General features: G+C 34.2%; 2 protein-coding genes across 7 annotated transcripts; both read left to right on the forward strand.

Annotated features, from left to right (window-relative positions):
* The first annotated feature begins 6,684 nt into the window (after positions 1-6,684).
* Positions 6,685-23,719, forward strand: LOC106100826. Its single transcript, XM_013279880.1, has 17 exons — positions 6,685-6,985; positions 12,181-12,507; positions 12,781-12,945; positions 13,061-13,244; positions 13,321-13,464; positions 13,543-13,658; positions 13,736-13,910; positions 15,255-15,383; positions 15,464-15,609; positions 15,942-16,164; positions 16,784-17,058; positions 17,334-17,515; positions 17,771-17,962; positions 19,395-19,554; positions 21,694-21,818; positions 22,055-22,224; positions 23,394-23,719. The coding sequence occupies exons 2-17, from the start codon at positions 12,417-12,419 to the stop codon at positions 23,584-23,586; spliced, it is 2,670 nt and encodes an 889-aa protein (XP_013135334.1). The 5' UTR covers positions 6,685-6,985; positions 12,181-12,416; the 3' UTR covers positions 23,587-23,719.
* On the forward strand, positions 8,996-11,634 carry LOC106100827 (keratin-associated protein 10-10-like). 6 transcript variants are annotated; one of them, XR_001225461.1, is made up of 4 exons: positions 8,997-9,427; positions 9,696-9,819; positions 10,727-10,837; positions 11,485-11,634. XR_001225461.1 is itself a non-coding variant. In XM_013279883.1 (3 exons), the coding sequence occupies exons 1-3, from the start codon at positions 9,107-9,109 to the stop codon at positions 11,551-11,553; spliced, it is 501 nt and encodes a 166-aa protein (XP_013135337.1). In that variant the 5' UTR covers positions 8,998-9,106; the 3' UTR covers positions 11,554-11,634. The 6 variants fall into 6 exon arrangements, 3 of the variants coding, with proteins under 3 accessions (XP_013135336.1, XP_013135337.1, XP_013135338.1); XR_001225459.1 differs by lacking the exons at positions 10,727-10,837; positions 11,485-11,634 and adding an exon at positions 10,164-10,700 and having other exon boundaries at positions 8,996-9,427; positions 9,696-9,991; XR_001225460.1 differs by lacking the exons at positions 10,727-10,837; positions 11,485-11,634 and adding an exon at positions 10,472-10,700 and having other exon boundaries at positions 8,996-9,427; positions 9,696-9,991.
* Positions 23,720-24,960: the final 1,241 nt, after the last annotated feature.

Here is a 24,960-nt window from a genome sequence, read left to right on the forward strand (position 1 = left end):
ACTGCTTTGTACTCGAGCAATCTAACTAATTATATATGCGAAAGTTTAGATGGATGGATGAGTAGATGTTTGTTAGATTTTGTAGCCTAAACGGCTGAACGGATCTGGGTAAAGTTCGGCGTAGATGCAAAGCAGAGTATGGAATAATACATAGGCTACTTACTTTTGGTTTTTTTTAATACCACGCGGACGGAGTTGCGGGCGGAAGCTAGTAATAAATATGTTTAACTAACAACTAATGTATAATTTGTTATGTCAACCTGAAATGGCTGACTAACTTATTATAAATCCTTTTGTGAACGTATTGACTCCTAATCCAGTATTGCTTCTATTTAACTTGACTGGCCAGTTCGTTAGTTAAGTCAGTTAGTAGCAGAAAACGAAGTTAGTTTTGTACTTCCGCATTTCACATTGATTTTAAATGTAGTTCGAATGGGAGTGAATTTTGACTGCTATTTCACTGCAATGTTTTTGAAACTAAAATTACAAAGTTATTTTTATTTCAAATACATCAGTACGTTAAATTTTGATGCCGAAAATAGTAGGATATTTTAGGGTTTTTAAATACGAGAATTTGGCAAAAAGCATTCAATATAAAAATATTTCGAGCCGATCAATGATTGAAAAGTATTTGCGTTACAAACTACATCTAGATAAAGCAAATGAGAGACTTATGATTATTTTTTCTTATGCATTGAATTGAGGCTAAAAAATCATGTTTTCAATATCGAAAAAGTCAATAATTTTATGTGAACAAGGGTCGATCTCATGCAAGAAGTCACAACCGACTATGGACGAAACACTTTCCCATTTTTATTTCACTTGTCATAACCTCTTAACCTTGACATTTTATATTTCATATCAAATAACTTCTCACTAGAAGTACAGTTCTATATTCAAATTGCTTTAAAGGCTTCAAGTTGGAGAAAAATAATTGCAATTGTTTGACATATGAGCTACGAGACAGTATTTATAAAGCCTTCGAATATACATACATTCTCTTGGTTATGTTGCACTCACACTAAAAGCCAACAAAAGGATACGTTGAAGCTACCCTTCACCATATCCTTTTGTCTTTCGCATTTGAGGGTTTTTGAAATAAGAGCTTGTTTGAAACAAAGACCGGCTTACAGTTGCTATGTGTACTACGTGTATACAGCAAGGGTAAACACAAATCATTACTCTTCATAAAATTAGTAAAATTACAATAATTAAAGTATTAAGATAAAAAAAAACTATATCCGTATCCGATCTATATCTCCGGAGAATATGAATCTACCTACACTTCAAATATAATACAACCTGGAAATAGAAAGGCTGGTGGGAGAGCTAAACATCATCGGCGAAGTCAAATCCTAGAGAATTCGCTGGCTGGGCCACTTGATGAGAATGGGGGACGATCGTGGAGCCAAAAAAGCGTATCTCGGAATACCGATAGGCCGCCGACCCATCGGACGGCCCAGATACACAGCTGGTGACCTCTCGTGTTGGAGGCCAAGATATACTTTGGGTCGCTGCGCCAACGCAGTCTAGTCTACACTTCAAAATCATTCAAATCCTTATTCTCACTAAAGACGTTCACGTCTGTGTAAACTGAAGAGAGAAGGGACCTTCACTTCTTACCGTTTTAACTAAAAAGTCGTAGTGTTCAGTTGAATCTGTCAGAATAGTACGTAAGTATCTTTACAGGTTAAGAGTAAAGAATGTTTCAAATATATACTTGAATATAATTTGCAGCAGTTGGTATATATAATTAAAGTGCGAATTCCTATCTTCTAGTGTATTTGTCATTAACGTGTCTATTATTCAAAAGATGTTCATTTGTAGGGGTTTCTTTAGTCATTCCTGAATAATTAATCAATCTCAGCTTAATTGAAGCAACGTCTCAGACGACTGTGAGCTGGGGAACATCATTTGTTACAGTATTAGGTGTAGATTATGACCAGAAAATATATCAAATATTTTTTACATTTATTAATTTGGAAATAAAGCTATCGTGAATTATTCAAACGTTACATACTTAGTTTTATTAAGGAGATGAAATTCACAGTTATATGTAATGAATAAGTGTATCTTTATACTCTTAGGGCACTAAAGGTCGAAGATTCTTTTTTGGAAATGCTGAAATAAGGGAAAGATGTGTTCATTTTTGTAAAGCTTCGGTGAGTATATTTATCCCCTGGATATATCCCCTAGAATAGAAACAAAAAATCTCGAAGGTAGAAAGGAAACCAATCACATTTGCATCCCTTTTACTTTGTAGTAAAATGAAAGCGTGCATACAAAAGCTCTTTAAAGGTTTAAATTCGCCTACGTATACTATTTTTATGTTCATAGTATTAGCAGTTTGTTTATATATTTTTTTCCAGTCAACATAAAATGATAATATTAAATTATTAGGGATTCCGTATTAAACAAAATCGGCGACTGCTAGTTTATGTTTTGTAATTTCATTTACGCAGTGTTTTGTTTATTTCTTAAAAAAAAGAAATATATACATATAAATACCAACTTAATCTTTTTTGATGTTATAAATGCGAAAGTTCAGATTGATGGATGAATGTTTGTTAGGTTTTGACTGAGAGACCGAACGGATCTTGATGAAATTTGGCATAGATGTACAGCATAGTCTGGAAGAACACTTAGTATGCTGACTTTTGTGTTTTATAATTCCACGAGGACGGAGTCGCCCGCGAAAGCTAAATTATATTTCAAAACAAGAAATCACTTAAAATAAAACAACAAACATATGTGTTTTCAAATTAAATAAATACGCACAAAGTGAGAAAATTACGTTTTCAGTATTAGCTAATCGAGAAATTGGTTCATAAAATTGCTTATACAATTTTCTTTTACAAGTCAAGTTATTCTCCAGGGAAATTAAGGACGTGTTCAAAAACATGCGTAAATTGCCTAAAAGAAAAAACACAGAATATGTAACACGTATGTAACCGTATTCTGATTACAGAACTTTTTGTAACAAGAAAGTGCGAGTTTCATATTTTATTTGTTTACTCGCTGTTGCCCACGACTTCGTCCATACAATATTAAGATAAAAAAGTAGTCTATAAAATGCCCGTCTACGTCAGCTACCATTCAGTAAAAGTCCGGTCGAAATCGGTTCAGTCGTTTCGGAGATTACTCGGAACAAACGCGACATATGGACGGACAGACAGACAAAAAAAACTTAATGCTCATATACTCGTACATCATCTTCATGAAATCTGGAATTTCTCTTTTAATATTACAAACAGACATTTCAATTTTATTACATGTATAGATTCCATCAATAAATAGCTCAGTGGTTGTGAAGCCAATTGATCTACTAGTCTAAGATTCAATTTCCAATTAAACCGTTGATTCGCAAATTTTTGAAAAGTGTAGGTGTATGAAGATGTTAGGGATAGATTTAATAGAAATCCGCGAAAACATGAGTTATTCGAACCCATATATCATACTAACAATATTTTCAAGTTGTGAATAACTTACAGGTTCAATCCCCGTTTATGAAGCAACTGGAAAAGCGCGCAGATAAAATGCACATGCTATAAAAAATTCACATAAAGGAAAAAAATATTTTCAGCACACAAATGTAAAATATTAAAAAGCGTTGCAGATATTCAAATGTTTATTAAAAAAACCGGATGCCATTTCTTTTTCTATGTGTTCTTTTTTTTTCAAAAAATATTTCGTGATGAACATGTGTCGGTGGGTACGAGATAAAACCTTGTGAGTTATGCCGTAAGTAAAAAATGTTTTGTGAAATATTTTTCGGTTTCGTCTGCAGTGAAGTTCCACAAATGAAAGTATTTAGATATAACGAAACATTTATGTGTAAACGTTTCACATATTTCATAAGAACTGATTTTAATTTTTCCTTGCCATGATAGATGTTAGGTGGATACAATTTCGACAAAAGAAATAATTAAATTGGCAAATTTTGTTTATTACTTTAATTGCTAATTTTATAGGTAAGGCGTTTTATTATAAAGATTTTGCTACTTCTGGAAATCAGTACGAATTTATACCACTGCTTGTGATTTGACAGATAATGTTCGGGATGCCTCGTAAAACGGTTCTACTAAGGATAACAAATTGCCATTTGATCGAGATTTGTTTACGCTTTTATCGTTACGTATTTTACGATAATAATAAAATGAAATCATTGTCTTATTGTAATCAATTTTATTGAATGAAATAAAATTAAATTTAAGGTATTTATTTTAAACTAAAAACTGTTTACATTTTACTTAATAAGGTCAATACTCTATTTAAAAATACTTCAACATTTTTAATAATTATTATTTATTTAATAATATAATATTTTACTAGCACAAATGTTTAGTTTAGTTAATAGATGTAATCAAGATGATGCTTGAAATCTTTGAAAGTTTTACTCGACAGTTAAGTTTATTCGAACAACATGACAATGTTGTTAACTTGGGTATAACTTATAAATTCAATTACATATAACAATCACAAAGTTATGCAGTTCCCAAAGTAGTGGCAGCAAATCAAACTAGAACAAAGTTTTCAAACTATCAACCAAGAAGTGTTCTCCTAGCATTTAAATTAAAACCCAATAAAACCGAAAAAAAAAAACATCGTGCACAACTTTGACTAAACTAACGCACAACTGTTTAGTCGCGCTTTGATTCTTATGAGCGTATTGGAGGTAAACACTACTAGATTTTAAGTTGTGAAACTAAACAGTTGAGTTGGCTCCGAAACAATCGCACAATAGTGCGATAGTTTAGTCAAAAGTGTATGCCCGCTTTAAACAACCTTTATTTAATAATTGATTTTAAAACATAACTACTGTAATATCTCTTGTTTTATATTCTTACCTCAGTGATAATATCGTAAAGTAAAACATTAAAGAGAAAAGCACATATAAAATGATGGATGTTTAACTCCATTGTGACCTCGGTTTTATATTTACGTCGGGGATTACCTGTCGCAGTTCACAAAACAAACTAGCTAAATCTATGTTTATACAGTAAAAACTTACCTCCTTTTTATGACATAGCAGTTTGAAAACTAATACATGGCTTAGCTTAATGATTAACTACATATTTTATGCTTTTTCTAATGTCTAAAGCATGCGCACACCTACAAATAAACTATCGCAACCGTTTAGGAGGTGCGCACTACTCGATTTTTAGCTGTGCAACCAAACAATTGAATTGGCTGCGAAATAATCGACAATCGCACATCAGCTGTGCGATAGTTTAGTCGAAGGTGTGCTCCCTCTCTTATAGGAGCATTTGACAGCATTGTTGTTTACACAGATTCGATAACCTATTCCAGAAATAAATATATCTTTGTTGAAGACTCACAATGCTCAATATTTCCAAGAATACAACAAACGTTGTAGATGCCTAATAAGTCTCGGGATATTTCTTTTTTTGCTTGTAAACAGGTATTGTGATAACGTCTGTTGACATTTACGCAGAAACTACAAATAATAAAATTATTTATTATATGTAAATGCCGCGTAGACGATGCGAACTGATATTAAGTGCTTATAAAATTCTTCATAATCTTAATAATAAGTATACACTCGTAAATAATTGGATGATTATTCTAAACTAAAACGAATACTAAGACTGTGTTTCTACGTCACCACACCCTAAAAAGTTTTTATGAAGGGCTTAATTTAACCTCAAGGCTCTGCCCGCCATTAATTAGGTCGAAAGCTATCTGCTTTAGCGGTTTTTGCGGCTACGATTGACATATGTTCGTCCCAAGGGACTGTGACTTTTACATTGTTAGGTATTTAGATTTTAATCTAATTTAATTCTGTATTTTCTGGTTGATTAGTTTACAAAAACAATTTATGAGAGAATGCAATTTAGGTAGAAAATAAATTAAAAAATAAATCCTAGAAAGAAAAAAAGAATATAGAATCCTATAGGAGAATATTGTTTGCTATTAATTTAAGTATTGTATGCTTATAACTTATAAAACTTAATATTATTCACATAACTAATACAGTAAATATGTAGTTTCTGTATACAATACCTTTCTTTATAAAAACGTACAGTATTCAAAAAATATCTCAAAGTAAAATTTCAAAGTGAAAAGATACACACAGTCGCTCAGACGTTTCAACTCAAGTGTTTCAGCGTACCTACTTACATAATAAATTCCGGCATTGTTTGGGCGGTCATGTTTTATTTATACGCTAAATGGAAATGAAGCAACAGCGAGAGTAAAGTTGTTAAGCGACACGGCTGAGGGATCGCCGACCGTCCTAAAAATACGATAAGGAACCTATCGGGCAGCCGGTTATTGGCCCAAAAAACATACGCCCAACCTTTCATGAATACTTAAAACATACGCGGTACTCAAAAGAACCTACATACGCGAATAAACATGTATCGATTTTATAAATAAAATACATTAAAATCGTTAATTTAATCAACAAACATAAATTAAAATGCATTTTTATTTTTGTAGTGAAAAATCTACACAATTTAAGCGATGGAATTAAACATAAAATCTGACATTTCGGAACGCATTACGCGCAATAAATGAAGATAAAATGGCATAGTGCATAACCATAACAATCATTACAGGTAAGAAGAAAAACTTGGAATAGTTCGCGAGAGACCTACTGAGTGGTGTGTGTTGGGCTCTGTTTGACGCATGCGCAGTAGTTTTGTAGGGAGAACTCTCAGAGTGTCGACAGACGTCACGGGGCCAACGCGGGCTCCACAGACGTCCGCGATACGTCCCGTAACATAAACGTTATGGTAACGACGTGCCTACTTACGTAAGTCAATATAGTGAAAATACTATTAAAAATAAAAACACAAAATTGAAAAAAAAGATAAATGGATGATTTTTTTATATGTTTTTTTTTTGCTCTTCAAGCATTGATAAGACAAGGTGAGCAATTATAAGTGGGTGTTAGGTATCATAATGTTTGACGGTTTTGTGCGTTGCTGAATGTTGTTCAAGATCTTCGTGAATTTATAAGGTGAGTATTTTTTTTTTAATCCTTGGTTTTAAGGACATAAAATAATGTTTATCGTCGTGTTTATGTTCGTGGTATGTTTACGTTAAATCAAAGCAAATTAAATGAAGTGAATATATTGGGAAACAAACCTTAAGATGTCAATTTGAAAATTAAATTTATGTTTTCATCACAATAAATGTAATTTTTATCACCTTTCCAAAATAAAATAAAAGAACTTAATTTTTTCTAGTTGAAATATTATATTTGGAATTTCATGAACATTTTTACTACTTTTTTTTACATTAGGGGATATAAAAAATAGTAAAGCAATACTACGTTACGTGTGCACGTTTTTTTGCAATGCAGTGTAATGCATAATTTAAATCAAGTGGGCGAAAAACTTTTGATCAAAGTGCTACCGTTACTCTTGCAATAAAGTACTTAAATTTTTGTATGCAGGCAAGAGTGCCAAAAGTTTTGCGCACTGCGTCGCTTCCTTAAACCACAATGTATGGTGCTAACCTGCCAATACCAATTCGACATATTATTTTATCTTATAGCATTTAAAAATATTCAGCAAAATTTAAATTTATTAAATTGTTTTTTATAAAACAATTGAGCACACTTTTTTTTAATTTAACAAATTAAATCAGTCCCAATTTATCTCGAAGACTTCATTAAATAGAAGCTCGATTTATGGACTAAGGTCGTCGCTTAATATCAGGTGAACCGTGTGCTCGTTTGCCACGTTATTTTACACAAGAAAAAACAGTTTATTATTTTATTACATTCACAAACAGGCGGTGGACGGTTTTAAATTTTTAAACATAAAATAACTATTTAATTAACAACCTATATTCATGAAGTATACGGTCCCCCATAGAGATGCTTGAGCCTAAAATAAATAAGCTGTTTGCTTATATTACTATTATAATCAATGCTATTAATGGAAAATGTAAGATAGGAATGGTTAAAGAATTTATCAAAACGATCCAGTAGGTTCTGATTTGATTAAAAATATTTTCTCTTAATGCAGACAATAAAGTTGAAAAGAATACATTTAATTAAAGTCAAACTAAAAAGTAAGTATACATTGTATAATTTACATTAATACGAATGTGATGACGTCGGTTTTCCGTTCTGCTCGTGAGAGAGACCGGGGTAAAGCGGCCTTGAACTGCTGTAGTGCGCTTCAGTGTTTGTGTAGCTCGTGGTATTACCGAAAATGTATTCTCACTGTCCAAACTTTTACAGAAATTACATTACACTCTATGCAGTGGACGGCCATGAATTGATAAACTCTTATATCAATATAAACATATCACTAATCGAATAAAAAAATATGTAAACTCAAACGCCTAAACACTAAATAAAATTCTGATAGAAATAATTTTGTACAACGCAGAAACATGACAAGAAACAAATAACGCTCATTTTATTTATTCTATTCACTACTCGCCCAGAAATAAATTTATTGCGACCCGATAAATTGGTGCCTTTAGGCAGGCATCCTCAAGTGTACCCACCTCTGCTCTTTGTGAGAGGGCCATTAATCAAACCAAAGAACCCGCAGCCCACATTGACAAAAGTATCGTTATACATAAATAAATTACACGCACTCGGGTATCACTTTCCGCAAATTTGGGTGGATTCGCTTCAAGAAATGTACGAAAAAATTACTATTAAATTTTATCTTTGCGGACACAAAGAGATTTATTTGTATCTTCGTTCACATTTTAATTATTTAGATTCTTTTATTGTACAGCGTATTTTGTTTGTTTTATTTAGAGGGAAGAAAATAATATACTTTAATTTGAGTTGGGGAAAAAATATATATATATATATATATATTTGTAATTTATTGAACCATTAACAATTAAGCAAAAGTCTCAAAGCTTTTTAAAAGTACGAAAAATTTTAATGAAACTTTTTCTTCTAGATTATGAATAAAAATTTTGAATTCCGACTTTTTTCTTCAAAATACTGGCGTCAAAATTACGATATGAAAAAGAATTTCTAAACACTATATTCAAAATTTGAAGTTGCTGTAATGCATTAACACAAAAAATTTTAAGTATTTTTTATAAAATAAATTTAATTTAATTTATTTAAAAATCATATAAGAACAAACTAGATATAAAAATGGATTGCTGCTTCGTAAATGAATGCGAACGATTTGCCGTGACTCCGGTTCTTATGAGTCCCCAAGTTAAATGCTGCGAAAGTGCACCATTATACGTACCGTGCTGCAATGATAAACTCGTATATTGTTGCGAGAAGATACGACCTTGCACGCCGGTGGCGAGGAAAGTATGCTACGATAGTAACTGTGACCACACGTGTACTCTATGCTGTGAGCCGCCGCAGAAGTTTTGTCCGACCTGTCGTCAGCCGACCGGCCCGCCTGCGAAGCCAGCAGTCAAATACGTCATGCCTTGCTACCGATATGAAGATGGACGAATTGTAAGTGAAATGTTTATACCCAGTTAAATAGCAAAAATTACACTATACACGCAAAGGTAGCCAAAGCCCCTCTATACGTAAGGATTATTAAGCTCAATGTGCTTGGTATGTCAATCTTCTTTAAATGTAGTTTCTAAAATGGCCATGGATGACTTCCCTCTTACGTGCATATTAAAGTTGTATGTATTGTATGAGGACAATTTTTTTAAGAAATTTTTCATTGATCCTCTAACCAATGGTTTATTTTTAAGTTTCCCGTTGGTTTCAGGAACAATTTGATTCCAAAATCCACGGTAAACTCCCAGCTTCTGCTTATAAAAGGAATGGGATACAAGATCAAATTAATGGATATAGAGGGGCACGACGTGATCTGTGCGCAGTAGAACACGAAGGCAAATATTATGTTTACGCCGCAATAGAGCCTTTTAGGAAATTCTATTCAAGAATTTCTGATGAAAAACACCCCGTGAAACTGTCGCCGAAAAAGATTTTCGATAAATAGTTTAAGAGAAAATAAAAATATAACTAACATGAGTTAAAGTTGAAGTACGAATCGGACTAAGGGTTAGCATTATAGCACATTACAACCAGAATCTAAGACGACAGTCGTCTTTCGTTATATTTTGATGTTAACAAAAAAAATCCTACCTTGTACCCTGCCATATCTTATTCCCATGACACGATTTTCTTAAAGTATAAAAGATACCTGATTTAAATAGTACAATAAACTTGGCAGGTAAATGTTATGCCATCGTCAGCGCTAAAACGGAATGGCATTCAAGACCACAAGTATACCGAAAGCGGTGGAGTTGATTATTTATGCCAAATGCCGAACACCTCCTTGTGGTCGGATAAACCATTTTATATGCCCATCAAGCCATTGAAGAGAATCGCTAATACAGTGACTTTGAAAGGATTAAAATGACAGAAACCGAGTACATCGATGTTGTCGTTTTGATCGTTTAGCAATGAACTTTGAACGCGCTTGAAATGAGTAATGATTCAATCGATAGCATGAATGTTACAATTGCGGTATGATTACAGGTACAAAACCTGCCTGTGTCCGCATTCAAGCGTAACGGATTGCAAGATCAAGAACATTCCAAATTGTTGGGAACCGCAAACTTCTTAGTCCGATGTCGGAACGATATTGCGATAGATTGTGACGCGTAAAATGTTATGATATTGTTAACTGTTGTCCTGTTCCATGAAGCCTAATTGTTTTGTGATTGCCGTATTTAATAAGAAAAATAAAGTATTGTTTTATAAATAACTAGCTACTTTTTATTTTTCTTTTAGATAAATCAACCAACTTGTTTAACAAAACACGCTTGTAAAGTGGCCTGCAGTTATCCGACACCGAGACTGCCATCAATACCAGTGCAATGTATCCCCTGTGAGCCGAGAAAGGTAGTTTTTTTACTATTGGTTTAATACAGTATAGCCATTTCTTCCATTAAAGGATCCGGTGAGTTGTAAAACTTTAATGGGCAATCGAAATTTGTCATAAAGTTCATGGAAAATCCTTTTTAGCATACGAACCAATACGTTATAAGTGGAGTTTTCTTTCTTTTTCACGTATTGTTCTTTATTTTCTGACATTAATACAAAAAATGTTGTAAAAGTAAAAATGTTGAATACCCCATGGTTCCCGCATGTTTCTTTCATAAACTCATTTACATCGAACGAGGCAAAAGGTATTTTCGTTTATTAAATTTTAATATTCAACTCGAAGTATGGATGAGCGCCACCTGAATTGATTCCCACGCAATATCCTTTCAGAAGCCAAAGCAAAAAGCTGAATAAACGTCGTTGACGCCGAGTAGAAATTCAATTTCATTACAAACCAGGCTTCGAACTGGAAAAATGGCTCCAGTGAAACCTGTTTGATTAATTGAAATCCATTTATATTGAAAAAATTAAATACTGATATCATAAAGCAATGAACAAATTACTATAATTATTTATTAAACAAAATAAACAATGTCTAAATCTAAATAAAGTTATGCCTTATGTGGTAATAAATGGGGTCTGTAATATTTTTTTTTATTTCATAGCCGACTTTCGTCCAAAGATGTAAGGTACCGGAGAATTGTTGCACGGCGTGCTTGGGACTTGAAGAATGAAATGTAGCTGAATACAGTGAAATCGACCGTACAAAACTGTGATGTTCATTTTGTGACTGTGCCGTAATAAAGTTTTTTTTTTTAATAATCTTGTTTTTATTATAAGATAAAATATTAGATTTCGTTAAATGAAAAAAAATGCAGAATTTTAGCACGAGTTTTAATGATGAAACAAGTAATATAATAGTAATTCAGCAAATTGATCATATAAAACATCAGTCATATGTTTGTGTAATTAATGTAATAATAAAAAATTCATATAAAAATGGCCGATAGAAGGAACGGGTAGTGTGATAATGATGATGATGATGTGATGCTGTATTCAAAGTAAAAAAAACAAATAAAATTAATAGTTTTTCTTCTATTAGTAATCGTATTTTAAGTGCACCTATTTTTTTAATGTACTGACAATGACATTTGTTTCTGGATTTTGGAGAAAATTGATTGAATTTGTTACGTTGTTTTTGCTAATTACAATTTCAAAAATAACATGCACATTATAACAAAAAATATGTGGACACACTCAGGTATGTTTATATAATTCATATGTTTTAAAACCTCTGGTAATAAATAGCTTAAAGTTCCTTTATGTTACCTCTAAGGTTAAAAGTGTTTAATTTGTTACAGATTTATGCGGCGAGCTAAAACAAAGTCAAACAGCTGCGCTGGTGGATTAAAAAACTATAAAGCTTCAGCTTACGCTAACATATACAAACAAACCTAGTTATCCGCATAACGATGTGGAGAAGAAAATATTTTGACTTGCGGATCGGGTTTTACTTAACTTAGGGTACAGCGGGGGTGGGTGAGGGGTATGCGCAGGCGAAGCGGGCGGCGGGGGGCCAGGCGCGGGGACTCGCACCATGCACCACGCCATAGTGCTGCTGCTCGCTGCCCTCTGCACTGCTGTCTCCTCGCAGATAGCCTGGACGCCAATCTTTCTTGATGCAAGTAGTAAGTACCTTTACAAGTAGCAAGTAACAAGAAGATTTACAGAACACTATGGTGTGGAATAGCATATTATCGAGATCATGTAAGTGAGCAAACAACTCAACAGCTTGCCCTATTATCAACATAAGGGTCTACTTCTACCTTTCTTAACTGAAGTTTTAATGTTAATCTGCTTATATTACGATGTTCTTTACTCCTCGTCAGACATACATTTCATCGAATGAATTGTACTGCTTCGTATTTATGTGATAATGAAACATATATTAATTGGTGCAGGTCAAGTGGATCTGTGGACGCAATCATCGTCGGGTTGCGCATGCCCGGGCGGCGGGGCCGGGGCCGAGGAGTGCGCGTGCTGCGTGCGGGACGGCGCCTGCCCGTGTGGCGACGACGCGCCCGGCCGCTGCGCACAGTGCGGACTCGAACAATACTGCTCCAATAGTTAATAACATTTATTATTAACGTCACTAATGAATTTCATATAAAAAAAAAAGACTGAGTTGTAATCTAACTAGCAACAATGGGTTTTTAGTAAAACATTTTTCTAATTGTGCAGTGTGCAATATTACGATCGATTCGCGCGTCCTCAAGAGCAAGTCGGGCAAGACGTTCGGGCAGATCAAGTCGCCGTCTTTCGAGGGCCCGGGCGCTTGCTCTTACTTTCTACAGCCAGATGCGGGACAAAGAGTTGAGATACAATTATATAGGCTCGTCTCTGTCGGACAGTTTAACGGATCTAGGTACTTAAAATTTGAGTTGTACTTTTTTCTTTTCCTAATGCATCCAAAGGTTAAATTGTTTATTGTATTGTCATAGTTGTGTTGGTGGCTGGTTGCAACTAAGTGGTGCAGTTCGCAATGTAGACAGCGTGGCTGAAACGCGTCTGTGTGGAGAAAATGAACGATACACACCACCCGTCGTATTATTTGCTGATCATGGTGCTTCGACCCTGGATTTTAGGTGATATTTTGTGTATTTAAACTTTTTAAATATGAAAATCAGAGCAAGAAAAAATGTCATGCAGTTTTATTTTCACAGGATAACAGAAAAAACAGTGAGATCACAATTTTTGGCTTTCTTCAGTTTCACATCGTTAAGTAATACACAAGGTGTTGGATTTCATCCTCGAGGAGGTTCCAGGATACCACATACTGGTAAAAAATAATACATGGAGTTTTAGTCACATTTTAAATAATTAACACCAAGACTAACAATAACATTCGTTTACCAGATTGTGACTGGTTATACCAGGACATATCGTGCCGCGGCGCTGGCGCTTGCGTGGTGGCCAGTCCTGGCTACCCCGGCCTATATCCGCCGCATCGCCGCTGTCGGTATCTCTTCGCCACTAACTCTGTACACACTAGAGTCAGAATTATTTTCTCATCAATACTATTGCCTCAAGAGTAAGTAAATCTTGTAATATGTATTATATAAGTAAACATTACTTCAGGTCTATGGGCTAGAATGAATACAGTAAAAAAAATTAATTGATACCAACATTTTTAAGACATAAAATGCATAACGTAAGCAGCTTGAAATATTTTCCGACCATTAACACACAACAAAACACTAGATATTGAATACTGCATATGAAAGATTGCGTGAAACGTGTCATGGAATAAAGAGTTTAAAAAACAGTATTTTATGAAAGAACCTTTGATTGTCGACGGTTTGAGTTTTTGGAAGCCGAACAATTGGTTGAGTAAATAAAAGAGCCCGCCTATCTCGTTTCCACTTTTGTGAATTCATTCCATCGCACGTTATTGAAAAATTTACCGTGTACTAGTTCTTTCAGTTACGTGAAATACATTTTCAAAATGCAAATTCTTGTGGGGTAATTTTGGGCAGTCTTAACCGGAATTTGTTCTTTTAAATGCTCAGTTGACCCGATTTCAAGATTACGAGGTGTAAAAGGAATTTTAATATAAAAGATCCATACACATATTAATTTCGGTTGATATATCTGTCTCTACTAATATAATAAAACGTAAAGACACACTACTTCTTGGCGTGGGCATCACAGGATATTTTAAAATAATTATTTCTTTGTTAAAAGCCTTACACTTAGGCTATATGTTTTCACGCTATTTTTTTTAATTAAACTAAGGGGATAAAAAAATTGGAAAAATAAACTATCATCTGGGAAAGGGTCCATATACTGCAAGCTGCCATTATTAAGGAAGCAAGGTCATTACGGTAACGTTAATTTTGACATTTGAAATTGATAATTTGACAATAAAATAAAGATTTTTATAATTTCATACGGACGAAGCCGCAAGGGAACAGCTAGTATGTAGATATTGTATTTCGATCGATTTCTAGCAATAAACTTTACTTACAAATTTACAAACAGTTAACCTCAAACAAATGTTGTTCATTTGAAAAGTTTTGAACAAATATACCCTATGTTTAGTATAAATGACACACATCGACATAAGCGATAACAATTGTGGGTTATTCGTCAACTTTGTCGAACTACGCCGCCCCTAACATTCATAACACAGTCACGTTTCTGAGTCATAAGCTACACAAAATTGGGACTCTATTGTAATTCCAAACTGAAAACTATGTTATTTGACGCTATAATTTAATGAAATGGTAACACTAACACGTTTTTATATTCATTTTTGTTTAAATATCATAGAAAGTGTTCTTTACGTCACGCCTTCTGACAAAAGGGTTTTTGTTTTCATAAGTCTTCTGTTCGAAAATCTTACTTTTTTGTTAAGCATTTGTATACTTTTCAGCCATTGTGCCTCGGACTATTTAACACTACGGGCCGGTAGCTCCCCGTCGGCACCCTTGCTGGCTTCTATTTGTTCTGAAAAAAGTGCGACGCTGGAATATCCCGGCCCAAACTTGCTATTGGAATTTAAGTAAATGTACTTTTAAAATGGCATATTATGAAACTTAATAAGTATTTGAGGCGTATCAAATAATAATTCATGTTATTTAGCTCCGGGCCGTTGATCCCGCCGTATAATTACAACGGATTTATAGCGAAATTGGAATTCATAGAGCGACAGGAAAGCAGCGAAGCTCCCCCTACTGTGGTTGCTGCGTCACCGCCCCTTGCGGCCCTCACGCACCTTACACACCACGGTATGTTAAAAATACGTGTCACTACATAATTGTTATGCTTTAGTAACAACACTATGAAGTATGCATTTTTTTTTAAATACTATGTATTTCAATGCAGTTCCATAGATTTAGAAGAAACCAATAACCGTATTTTTTTTTAATTTCTATGTTTATTTATTTGCGGATTGTATTACAATAATTACCTAACGTTGTTGTTGATTGCATTAAATTAGGTTGGGATGAAATTTCGTCACGCAGACCTAAAATAATAAGTAATTCTGAAGTTTTCAATACTGCTACAAGAGTCTACGAAGATATTCTACGACGGTGCTACGATCTTTTCTTTTTTCTAGCTGACAGATCATCTGCAGATAATACGGTTATCACGAATGAGATATCCCATACAAAGAACGGTCGTGTTGGTTGTGGAGCAAGTGTACGAGGCTTCGGTCCGGGGGGCGTACGCTCCGGACATTTCGATACCCGGGCTACGCCCTGGCGGACACAATGTACAATACACTTGTTCGGATCGCCCACAGATGTCGTACAAGTGTCACTTTTTAATTATAATTTAAGGTAAGGGCTTTTTAAATAGGAAGGATGATCTTATTTCTTTCATAGCAAAGTTGCTACGAAACATGTTTTCTACGTAAGGATATAAGTTATAAAAAATGGCAATAAAGTAATGTAAAAATATTAAATTAAACTTCTGTTCCAAAAAAATCAATAATAGACGTATTTTTAAAAATTTTCACTCGTGCCAAAATACTGCTATTTTTGTAAACATCTGGCGAATCTAGGCTGCAAAATGTTTAACTTTAAACTACAAAGTGGAAACAAAGTTGATTTAAATTAGAGTCTGATTATGACAGTTCTCACTTGCTTTTTTTAAATCATTAAAAACTTGGAGTATTTTAAAATTATTGAGAGAATAAACATTGTTTGAATGTTGGTCTTTTGTTTTAATAGATATTAAAAAACAATTAAGTACACTTAATAACAGTTTGCCCGTCTTGTTATGTTTTAATTATCGACAAAAAGAATAGTCAGTGAACTGGGTAGTAATTACTCTTTTGTTACGGTGATAGTCATTGAGTGTCTATCCATGACACTAATTGAGTGCCTTTCCCATCTTGTACAATTGGTTGCACAATTAATAACTAGAATTTTATTTTAATTCTACACTCCTTTGTAGGCTACAAAGCTGTCGATCTCATATAGAGATTTTGGAAGGATATTACGAATTTATTGGTAGAGGGGAAAAAGTGAGTAGATCTGAGAGAGGTGATAGGGCACTTCTCAGGGTATGTGGCCCTTTTATTAGAGAAGCTAGAGATCCTTCGGGCAGATTCCTTATTCGGCAAGCTGTGACATCGAAGGGCGCTAATATTACTATACTAATTCGACGTGCCTCTACACAAAGTGTTGATGAAGAAGAGTTCGTTGATGGAGCCTTTGCATTTCATGATGGTTAGTTTATATGTTTTTGTTTACTATCAATTAAAAGCAACATTTTCGCCAAATTATCAAATCAAATATTCGTTTATTTTTTTCTAAACCATGACGAATTTGAAGATACTCTTGACCCTGTAGCTACGTTTTATCATTATTTCTTTAGAATAATGCAAATACAGCATTTGTCTTAAGTTGATACAGCATCGCGCTTTAATATTACCAATTAATTCTGACTACACAAATACATTTACTTACTGAATTCGCTACAATTTAATTTCGCTTACTATCAGAACAGCACGAAGGGACGATGTCGCCGGACGCTACGTGCGCGACCACGCACTATGGGCTGTCGGCGCTACGACACGGTGGAGTCTCCGCGCCCTCGCATCATCACATATACTGGAATATAGAGGAGAGGTTGCTCTGCACGCATCTATTCATGCCGGCTATAAACCAGAGTGTCACAATTGAGGTACGTGTACATTGTAAATTAAAACGACTTACGAAAATTTTAAGTCCTGGCTTTTCTTCAACTAATTAGTGAAATAACAAAATATAAATAATAATTAAGTGATACACAAGAATACGCCATTTAGTCTTATTTATTAAACATTCGATCGATCGATTTTCGAATAGTCCAAATAGTATAACATGAAACAAAAATTGTTTTAGCCTTCTAGTCAGTACAACTATTGTACAAAAGTAAAGTATGCCACACATATAACAGATTCAACGGCTGGACCGTATGTGGAGTGCGGAGCCACCTGGCACTGCACCAGTTGGGTCAATGGGGTGTCGTACTGCGTGCGGTGACGCTGGCTGCGAGTGCCGCGCCGGCACTCCGCTTCACTACCACGATCACATCGCGCTCGTCGCCAGCGATGGCACACATCTGTCATGCCTCTGTGGGGACTTTCAGGTAATATTGTAATAACAAAGGAAATAAGCAATGGAATAAATTTGAAGTCTTAGGGCCTGTCCCACCAAGTTGTAAATTGTCCGATAGCAATCCAACGTGTATAATATGTGATGGAAATATCGTATTTTGTTCCCTTATCTGACAGTGACGTCATTTTTAAGCTCTCTCTCAGCCAGTGGTGGGACAGGGCCTAAAGATAGGATAATTGTTATAACCAGCACACTATTCATTCGTTTTTCAATGGTTTTTAAGGGCTTATTATTTAAATAAAGAAATCTAGCCAAGTCATTTAAACTATAATAATAAAATGTATTATTGTGTTAAAGAAAATAATATTGTTTCGATTAAGTTACCAGAATTATTAGACATTGCAGCTGGGACGGAGTATTTCGATTTCAATTATTAGTGGTCGGACTGTAGGGTGGCGTAGTCGGGGCGACAGGTCACAGTTACGTCGGTGAAAATTCAATTACTTAACAGTAATCTACCGTGTGCGTATTGCGTAAAGCGCCGGGGACAAATTTTATTTGCCCGCCTCACATTGGTATGCCGGACGGTATCAAAGGGTTGTGTGGACACGTTTTTCTGTATTGATTCGAACCGCAGTAAAATTCTTGCTGAAACTTTAAATGATTCCCTTGGTGCTGGCTGTAAATGTTGTCAAGTTAATTTATGTACCGATTAAGGTCAACCGTTGGGGTTAATACGAATTGTTTTAGTGGTTTCCCTTATTGTTGGATGAGACTACTGAATTATACTGAGTTATAAATAAGATATCTTAATGGTTATCATACTATTTATACTTCATACTAATGTTATAAATGTGAAAGTTTAGATGGATGGATGGATGTTTGTTAGTCTTTGTAGCCTAAACGGCTGAACAGATTTTGATGAAATTTGGCATAGACGTAGAGGATAGTGTGGAAGAACACATAGACTTCTCATTTATAATTTATTTAATTCCATGCGGACGGAGTCGCGGGCGAAAACTAGTATCTTTATAATCTGTAATTATAGATTTATTAAAAACAAACATGTTTGTATCATCAATTTAATCATTTAACCTTCTTAAGATAAATCTATAGCCAAAAAATGACAATGTAATTGATTGATTATTATTGATTTAATGTAGGCATTGGAAGTTTTGTTGTAGAAGATCAATCAAACCGTTTATGTGTTCCTGTTTTAGATAAAAAAATGATTATAATACCTAACTACTTACTTACATCTCATGAATGAATCTTTTATTTCGAGTTTTATACATGTCGTAAATCCAACTTAATAATAAATATTTCTATGATGGTTTGTTAAGCGTCACGAAGTATTTCAGTCTATTCAACCTTCGATCGATATGAAAAGAGAACCCGTCAGGTGTTCCGACTGGGTCAGGGTCGTCCTAAATATTTAATGTTAAGACCACTTTTGTTAACAGGCTGCGTGGTTACCGGTTGTGGTTCGCAGTTGGAGTGGCCTGAGACTTGAATATTCAGTCGCTCACTATACGTACGCGAGTCGGGGATTCGATTACGCAGCCGCGTATAGTTTCAATGATGACGCGATGTGTGGACAACGTACTTATACAACTCACTCGGGTAAGTATTTTTAAGCAATTAATATAATTGTAACTAGCGTAATTAACTTAAACCATCATAGCTCAGTAGCTGCTGCTAGTGCGCCATTTACGCGGATCAGTATCCGCGAGAATGGCGCACTATTCCGATACGTCTGAATGACACTGACAGCTGTCAGATAGGGACGGGACGTATATGCCGATAATCTGGTGTTGCGCCAATCATCCAGCGCAGTACTGATTCACTTCTTAAAAGTTACAGTTAACCATTTTACCACCCTGATGACAGTGAGATATCATACGTAATTTTTAATTTAATGCAATGCATTTTTATTATTGCACTAATTTCTATGATAAAAGATAGTAGGAACTTGAATTAAGTGGAATAGATTAGGGATATTATGGAAGGGTCTCTCTAATGATCCTAAGGGTGTTATTGGGGAGAACAGTAGTCCTATATATACGAATATGTGGTAAGCGATGTACGTAATCAACTCAGTATGCTCATTATTTTATTGGGGTACAGAAATATTAATTTTCTCATAAATCGCTGCTTATTTCTCTTATTGTGTTCGTGAGTAATATAATCTATCAAATAACAAAAGTATCTATGTCGACCATACGGTGTTATAGGTTAAATTACGTATTATCTTACTTCTTACTAATATTATAAATGTGAAAGTTTAGATGGATGGATGTTTGTTTAAGTTTGTAGGCTAAACGGCTGAAGGGATCTCGATGAAATTTGGCATAGATGTAAAGGATAGTTTGGAATAACACATAGGCTACTTGCGTTTGTGTTTTTTATTCCGTGCGGGCGGAGTCGCGGGCGAAAGCTAGTAATTAAATAAAAAGCATTTTTCTCCCTATCCTAATGAAAGATTTTTCAAAGTTTATTTTAGAAATCAACACCATTTATATTTTACACAACATTTTGTTCATAATAATTATAACGAGCTTGTAGCACTGCTGTTAAATTCAAACGTCAATTATTGTTTTTAACAAAATATGTTGTTATGGAATATGGTAATTTTAAAATCTATAAAATGCAATAGCAATTTCATTTAATCGCCTCAAAATAGTAAAACATTGTGGGGTGTTATTGAAATCCAAAGAATGAACAGTTCAATTTAACAATCCGCGCATGTGGAATAACTTGGTTATTTTTCTTATTGGCGAGGGGCAGGGGGGTGTCTGGGAGAATTACACGGTCCGACCCAGTTCCGCCTCGCTGGAGGTAGCACTGAATCGAAAAAAAGCCTCGAACAAGATCGTAAAGTTAGCAATTACAGTTTGGCCACTGCGAGCCGTGTCCAACATTCCGTTTTATTAAATTTAATATATGAACTGTTCACTAAATCATTTTAAGTTTCTTTCATCTACATGCAAATATACATTTTAGAGTTATTACTCTACTGTTGTTAATTATCAAAAATATGGGGTCAGATATTTCACTTAAAATGTACCTTTTTTATAATATATGGTGTTAAACGAGCAAGCGGCCACCTCAATCCGCCGAAATGGCGAAGCGACCGCTGCCCATAGATATCCGCAATTGCAGATTTGTTGCCTACTCTTATCCGATATTTCCCCTTCCTATGCATATCCTCCACTGTCAAATCCACTTCCTCTTTCCATCCTCTTCTTATAAGAAAAGGGTGGTAATGAGAAAGGGACTAAATTTAGGCCTAAACTGGGATTTAAAGATTAAATTATTTATTTTAAGTATCAGCTTAAGCTAAGCTTAAGTTATCTTTAAAGATAACTTTATAAACTAAAAATGTTGCAACTTTGTAACTAAAAACAAACATTTTATTGAGATTTTTGGTGATTAAAATGCTCGTAAAAAGTTGGTAGAAAGCTGAAAAAATACCTCGCAAAATTGAAAAAATGGGGACAAACTAAAAGTTTATTCGCTGTTGGTTTTTCCACGGAACTCCAAATTTGAAATTCGAACAATGACTGAATCTTATTTCATTCGATATGTTCCCGAAAAAGTTTTCAAGTCTATTCACAAAGGAAATTCCGAAAAACTGGACTAAACATTTTTTTCTCTACTAATATTATTACCACTGTTCCTATTATCTATCTATTTTACTATTTTATTGTATCGAATGTCTTTGTACGTAATTGCATATTCTCAGTAAATATTCCTTTACAGGTGAAATTTCATCAAGAAACGTATCAGTTACGGGTACTTTAAACGAATTTTTTTACCAACAATGTACTTGGGTACTAGATTCTAACGTTGAGAGGCAGTTATTTATTGATATCTCTTCAGAACAGGTTAGTAAAATTATAAATCAAATATATCTAGTAAATTAAAGAAGTTACAAAATAGTTAATGTAATACTAAGAATTTGTCTAAATATATCTATTTTTCTTCAAAACATTTTATAAAAATAACATATCTATAGTTTGATTTCAAGTGTTTTTAAGTTTTAAGTGATGCGGTCGAAATAAAACTTAAGTACATCTTCACCATACTCTTAGACACTTTATTAAAGCCACTAATTTGTTAGGATAAATCATGTGGATCGTGGAACATAACTCTTCACGAGTGGTCAGGTCTCGGAGTACAGAGCTCCGAGGGACTGGCGGCCACTGCGGGGGAACTACTCTACACGTTCTGTGCGAGACACAAGAACCACACGTACACGTTGCCATGGCGACTGAACACCGTTGTGATAAGGTAAGCTAATACTGAAATAATTTATATCTTGGTAAAACTTAGTACCTTTTTCCTAACTAAATAAAAATCTGTATAACATGCTAGAAATCAAAGCATAATTTAAGAGACAGAGAGTTAAGTCTATTGTACTAAAGATGCCTATACTTCTCAGTCATGTATTACTTTACGATAACATTTTCCTATTTAAAATATCTAATTATAATAGGCCCTTTTTAATAGAAAATATAAGAGATCCTACCCTCTCCAATAACAATGAATACACTCTAAACAACAATGGATTTATGAATATTCATAGAACTTTATATGTACATTGTTGAGTACGTAAAATGTTTGAATATACGATCACTTTTGCTCGTAATAAGGTTAAATTGGTTTGAAATAATTTATCATGCATGTAATTCAGAAGTATCGTTCCTAATTAATGAATCATAGAACAAACTTCATTTTACGTTAATAAATGGAAAAAAAATGTACGAGTTGAATCAGAAACAGATTAAAGAGGTTTTGAATATAAATATATAATTAATTTTCCAAACCAATGCACAGCTCGAGACGACCCTTGTAACCGGACGAATCCCAAGGTTAGCCGATGTCTTGTTTCACGACAGTTGCTACAAAGCCCAACATTATACAAATATTTTTTAAACTGTATTATTTTTCTCGACTATTGTTCTGCCTGTGTTTTTAAACATATTTAGAAATTATTAATGATTATAACTAAAAATCGATCTTAACGACTATCGACTTCGTTGTTTGATTCTGAAGTAAACAACTTAAATTTTTGGTAAATACTAACAAACATCCATCCATCCATCCATATAAACTTCCACATTTATAATATTAGTAAGAAATTAAAAACTAAAAAAGTAGTTCGTAATGTTATTGTATTGACTTCGTTCTTTGATTCTGAAGTGAAGAAATTTAATTTTTGGTATTGTTGGGTACAAAATTTTTTTTATTTGGTATTCCCAAGTAGGGTTGGCGACAGGCAGGCGGCCGGCCGCAAAATAAGTAAGCCAAAACAACGAGGTAAGGGTTTTAACCCGGCGCACCGACCCTACGGGAAGTAGGATAAGGCAGGGGTAAGCAATGTTGGGTATAAAAAAAATAGCGGTCACCGTAATTTTATACAAGTTTAATAACGGATTTATTTGTCGTTACGCAATTAGGTTAGTCGCGTTGTCAAGACAACAGCCGCTGTACGTGATCCGCTGGAGGTCGCAGGTGGTCCGCGCCAACACGCGCCTCGGCCCGCCCACACCGGCGCCCGCCGCCGCCGCTGTCGCCTCTACGAGAAGATTCTCACTGTCTTGTTTGTCTGTTTTGTTATTACTGCGAATACTACTTAAATTTATTGCTTGATTACACAACTAGTCACTTAACCTGGTTTCGCACGGTTAACAGCTCTTATTAAAATGTAGTTTGTGTAGTTTTGTTGTTTATACATTTTTAATTTTTTTTTATTACTGGTTATTATTAATGGTTTAAAGATCAATAAGTGACAATTTGTTATTAATTGTTGTTAATTAGAAAATTTACGATAGTTTTTCACGAGAATTTTTTTCACAATGAAATTTTAGATTTCGATTCATTATTTATTACTTACATAAATATGTTTTTTTAATAGATAGACAAAAAAGATTTGAAATTGGATTAGAATACTGCGTTTTGAAATGAAATAGAAAAGCATAAATTATAGCAAATGGAATGTTTATTTAAGTAAATAGTTGATTTTTTTTATATAATACATGACCGGGTGAGATTATTTACATTAGTATAATTTTTATTAGTAAAAATTATTGTGTTAAATGAAATATTTAGAGCTTTAAATAGTACATACTTTAAATGAAAATAGAACATCTTACCTGCAGGTAATTGTAAAAATCACTTACACAAAATGTATAGGGAAGTTTTGTCAATTAAAAATTGTCACCGATTGTAATGTACCATTAATTTTTGTACATAATCACATGTGTAGTTAAACCCTTAGTTATAAATGTGCGTTTTAGGAAAAGGTCTGTTCGCAATGTTCCTCACGTGAAATAGTATTCGACATCAAAATCTCATCTAGGCTTTGAAAATTAATTAAAATTTAATATTTTCTTTGTGAATAGCGGTTACAGAATGAGTGTTTCCCGTTACCCGATCTGATATATAGAATCAATTGGCCATTGGGTCGCACGATCAGTGAGCCGATCATTCAACGGGAAACACTATTCCGTCACAATTTTTATGTAACAGAATAAAGCTCGATGTATTTAAATACCTATGATGTTATTACACATTTTTTCTTAGATTACATTTATTTTTGTATGTAATAAAAGCAACCTGATGTGTAATGGCTATCTATGAACTAGTCACTTAGGATATTAGATGTAAATACGACACTAGGAAAACTCAATGGTTAGGGAGATGCCACACGACCGGATCAGCTTCGCCACGTCAGCATTGTCGTTTTACCATAAACATCTAATCAAGAGACAAACGGTGCATTAAAACAACTTACGAAGCTTAATTTTTTTAAAAACATCAAATTTATTTTACAGTTATTTTTGACACGCTGAGCGATGTAACATAAATATTTTTTTGCGGTGTTTGAATTTATCGTGTGGCACTGTATGCGACAAAATCGTGCGGCGCTGCACCGCCCGTGTGGCATCGCTCTAATAAATTAGTTAAATAGTGTAAAGAATAAGCTATTCAATAAATTTGTTATACGGAAATAAAACAGATAAA

Source organism: Papilio polytes, unplaced genomic scaffold (genome assembly GCF_000836215.1).
Source record: "Papilio polytes unplaced genomic scaffold, Ppol_1.0 DF824047.1, whole genome shotgun sequence".
NCBI classification, from domain to species: Eukaryota; Metazoa; Arthropoda; class Insecta; order Lepidoptera; family Papilionidae; genus Papilio; species Papilio polytes.

Excerpts from the sequence above, each read along its gene's own strand:
- LOC106100826 (XM_013279880.1), top strand. The coding sequence starts at position 12,417 with ATGCACCACGCCATAGTGCTGCTGCTCGCTGCCCTCTGCACTGCTGTC. Across the intron at positions 13,245-13,320 it reads GGACAGTTTAACGGATCTAG|TTGTGTTGGTGGCTGGTTGC; the intron begins GTACTTAAAATT and ends GTATTGTCATAG. Across the intron at positions 17,516-17,770 it reads ACCAGAGTGTCACAATTGAG|ATTCAACGGCTGGACCGTAT; the intron begins GTACGTGTACAT and ends CACATATAACAG.
- LOC106100827 (XM_013279882.1), top strand. The coding sequence starts at position 9,107 with ATGGATTGCTGCTTCGTAAATGAATGCGAACGATTTGCCGTGACTCCG. Across the intron at positions 9,428-10,163 it reads GATATGAAGATGGACGAATT|GTAAATGTTATGCCATCGTC; the intron begins GTAAGTGAAATG and ends TAAACTTGGCAG.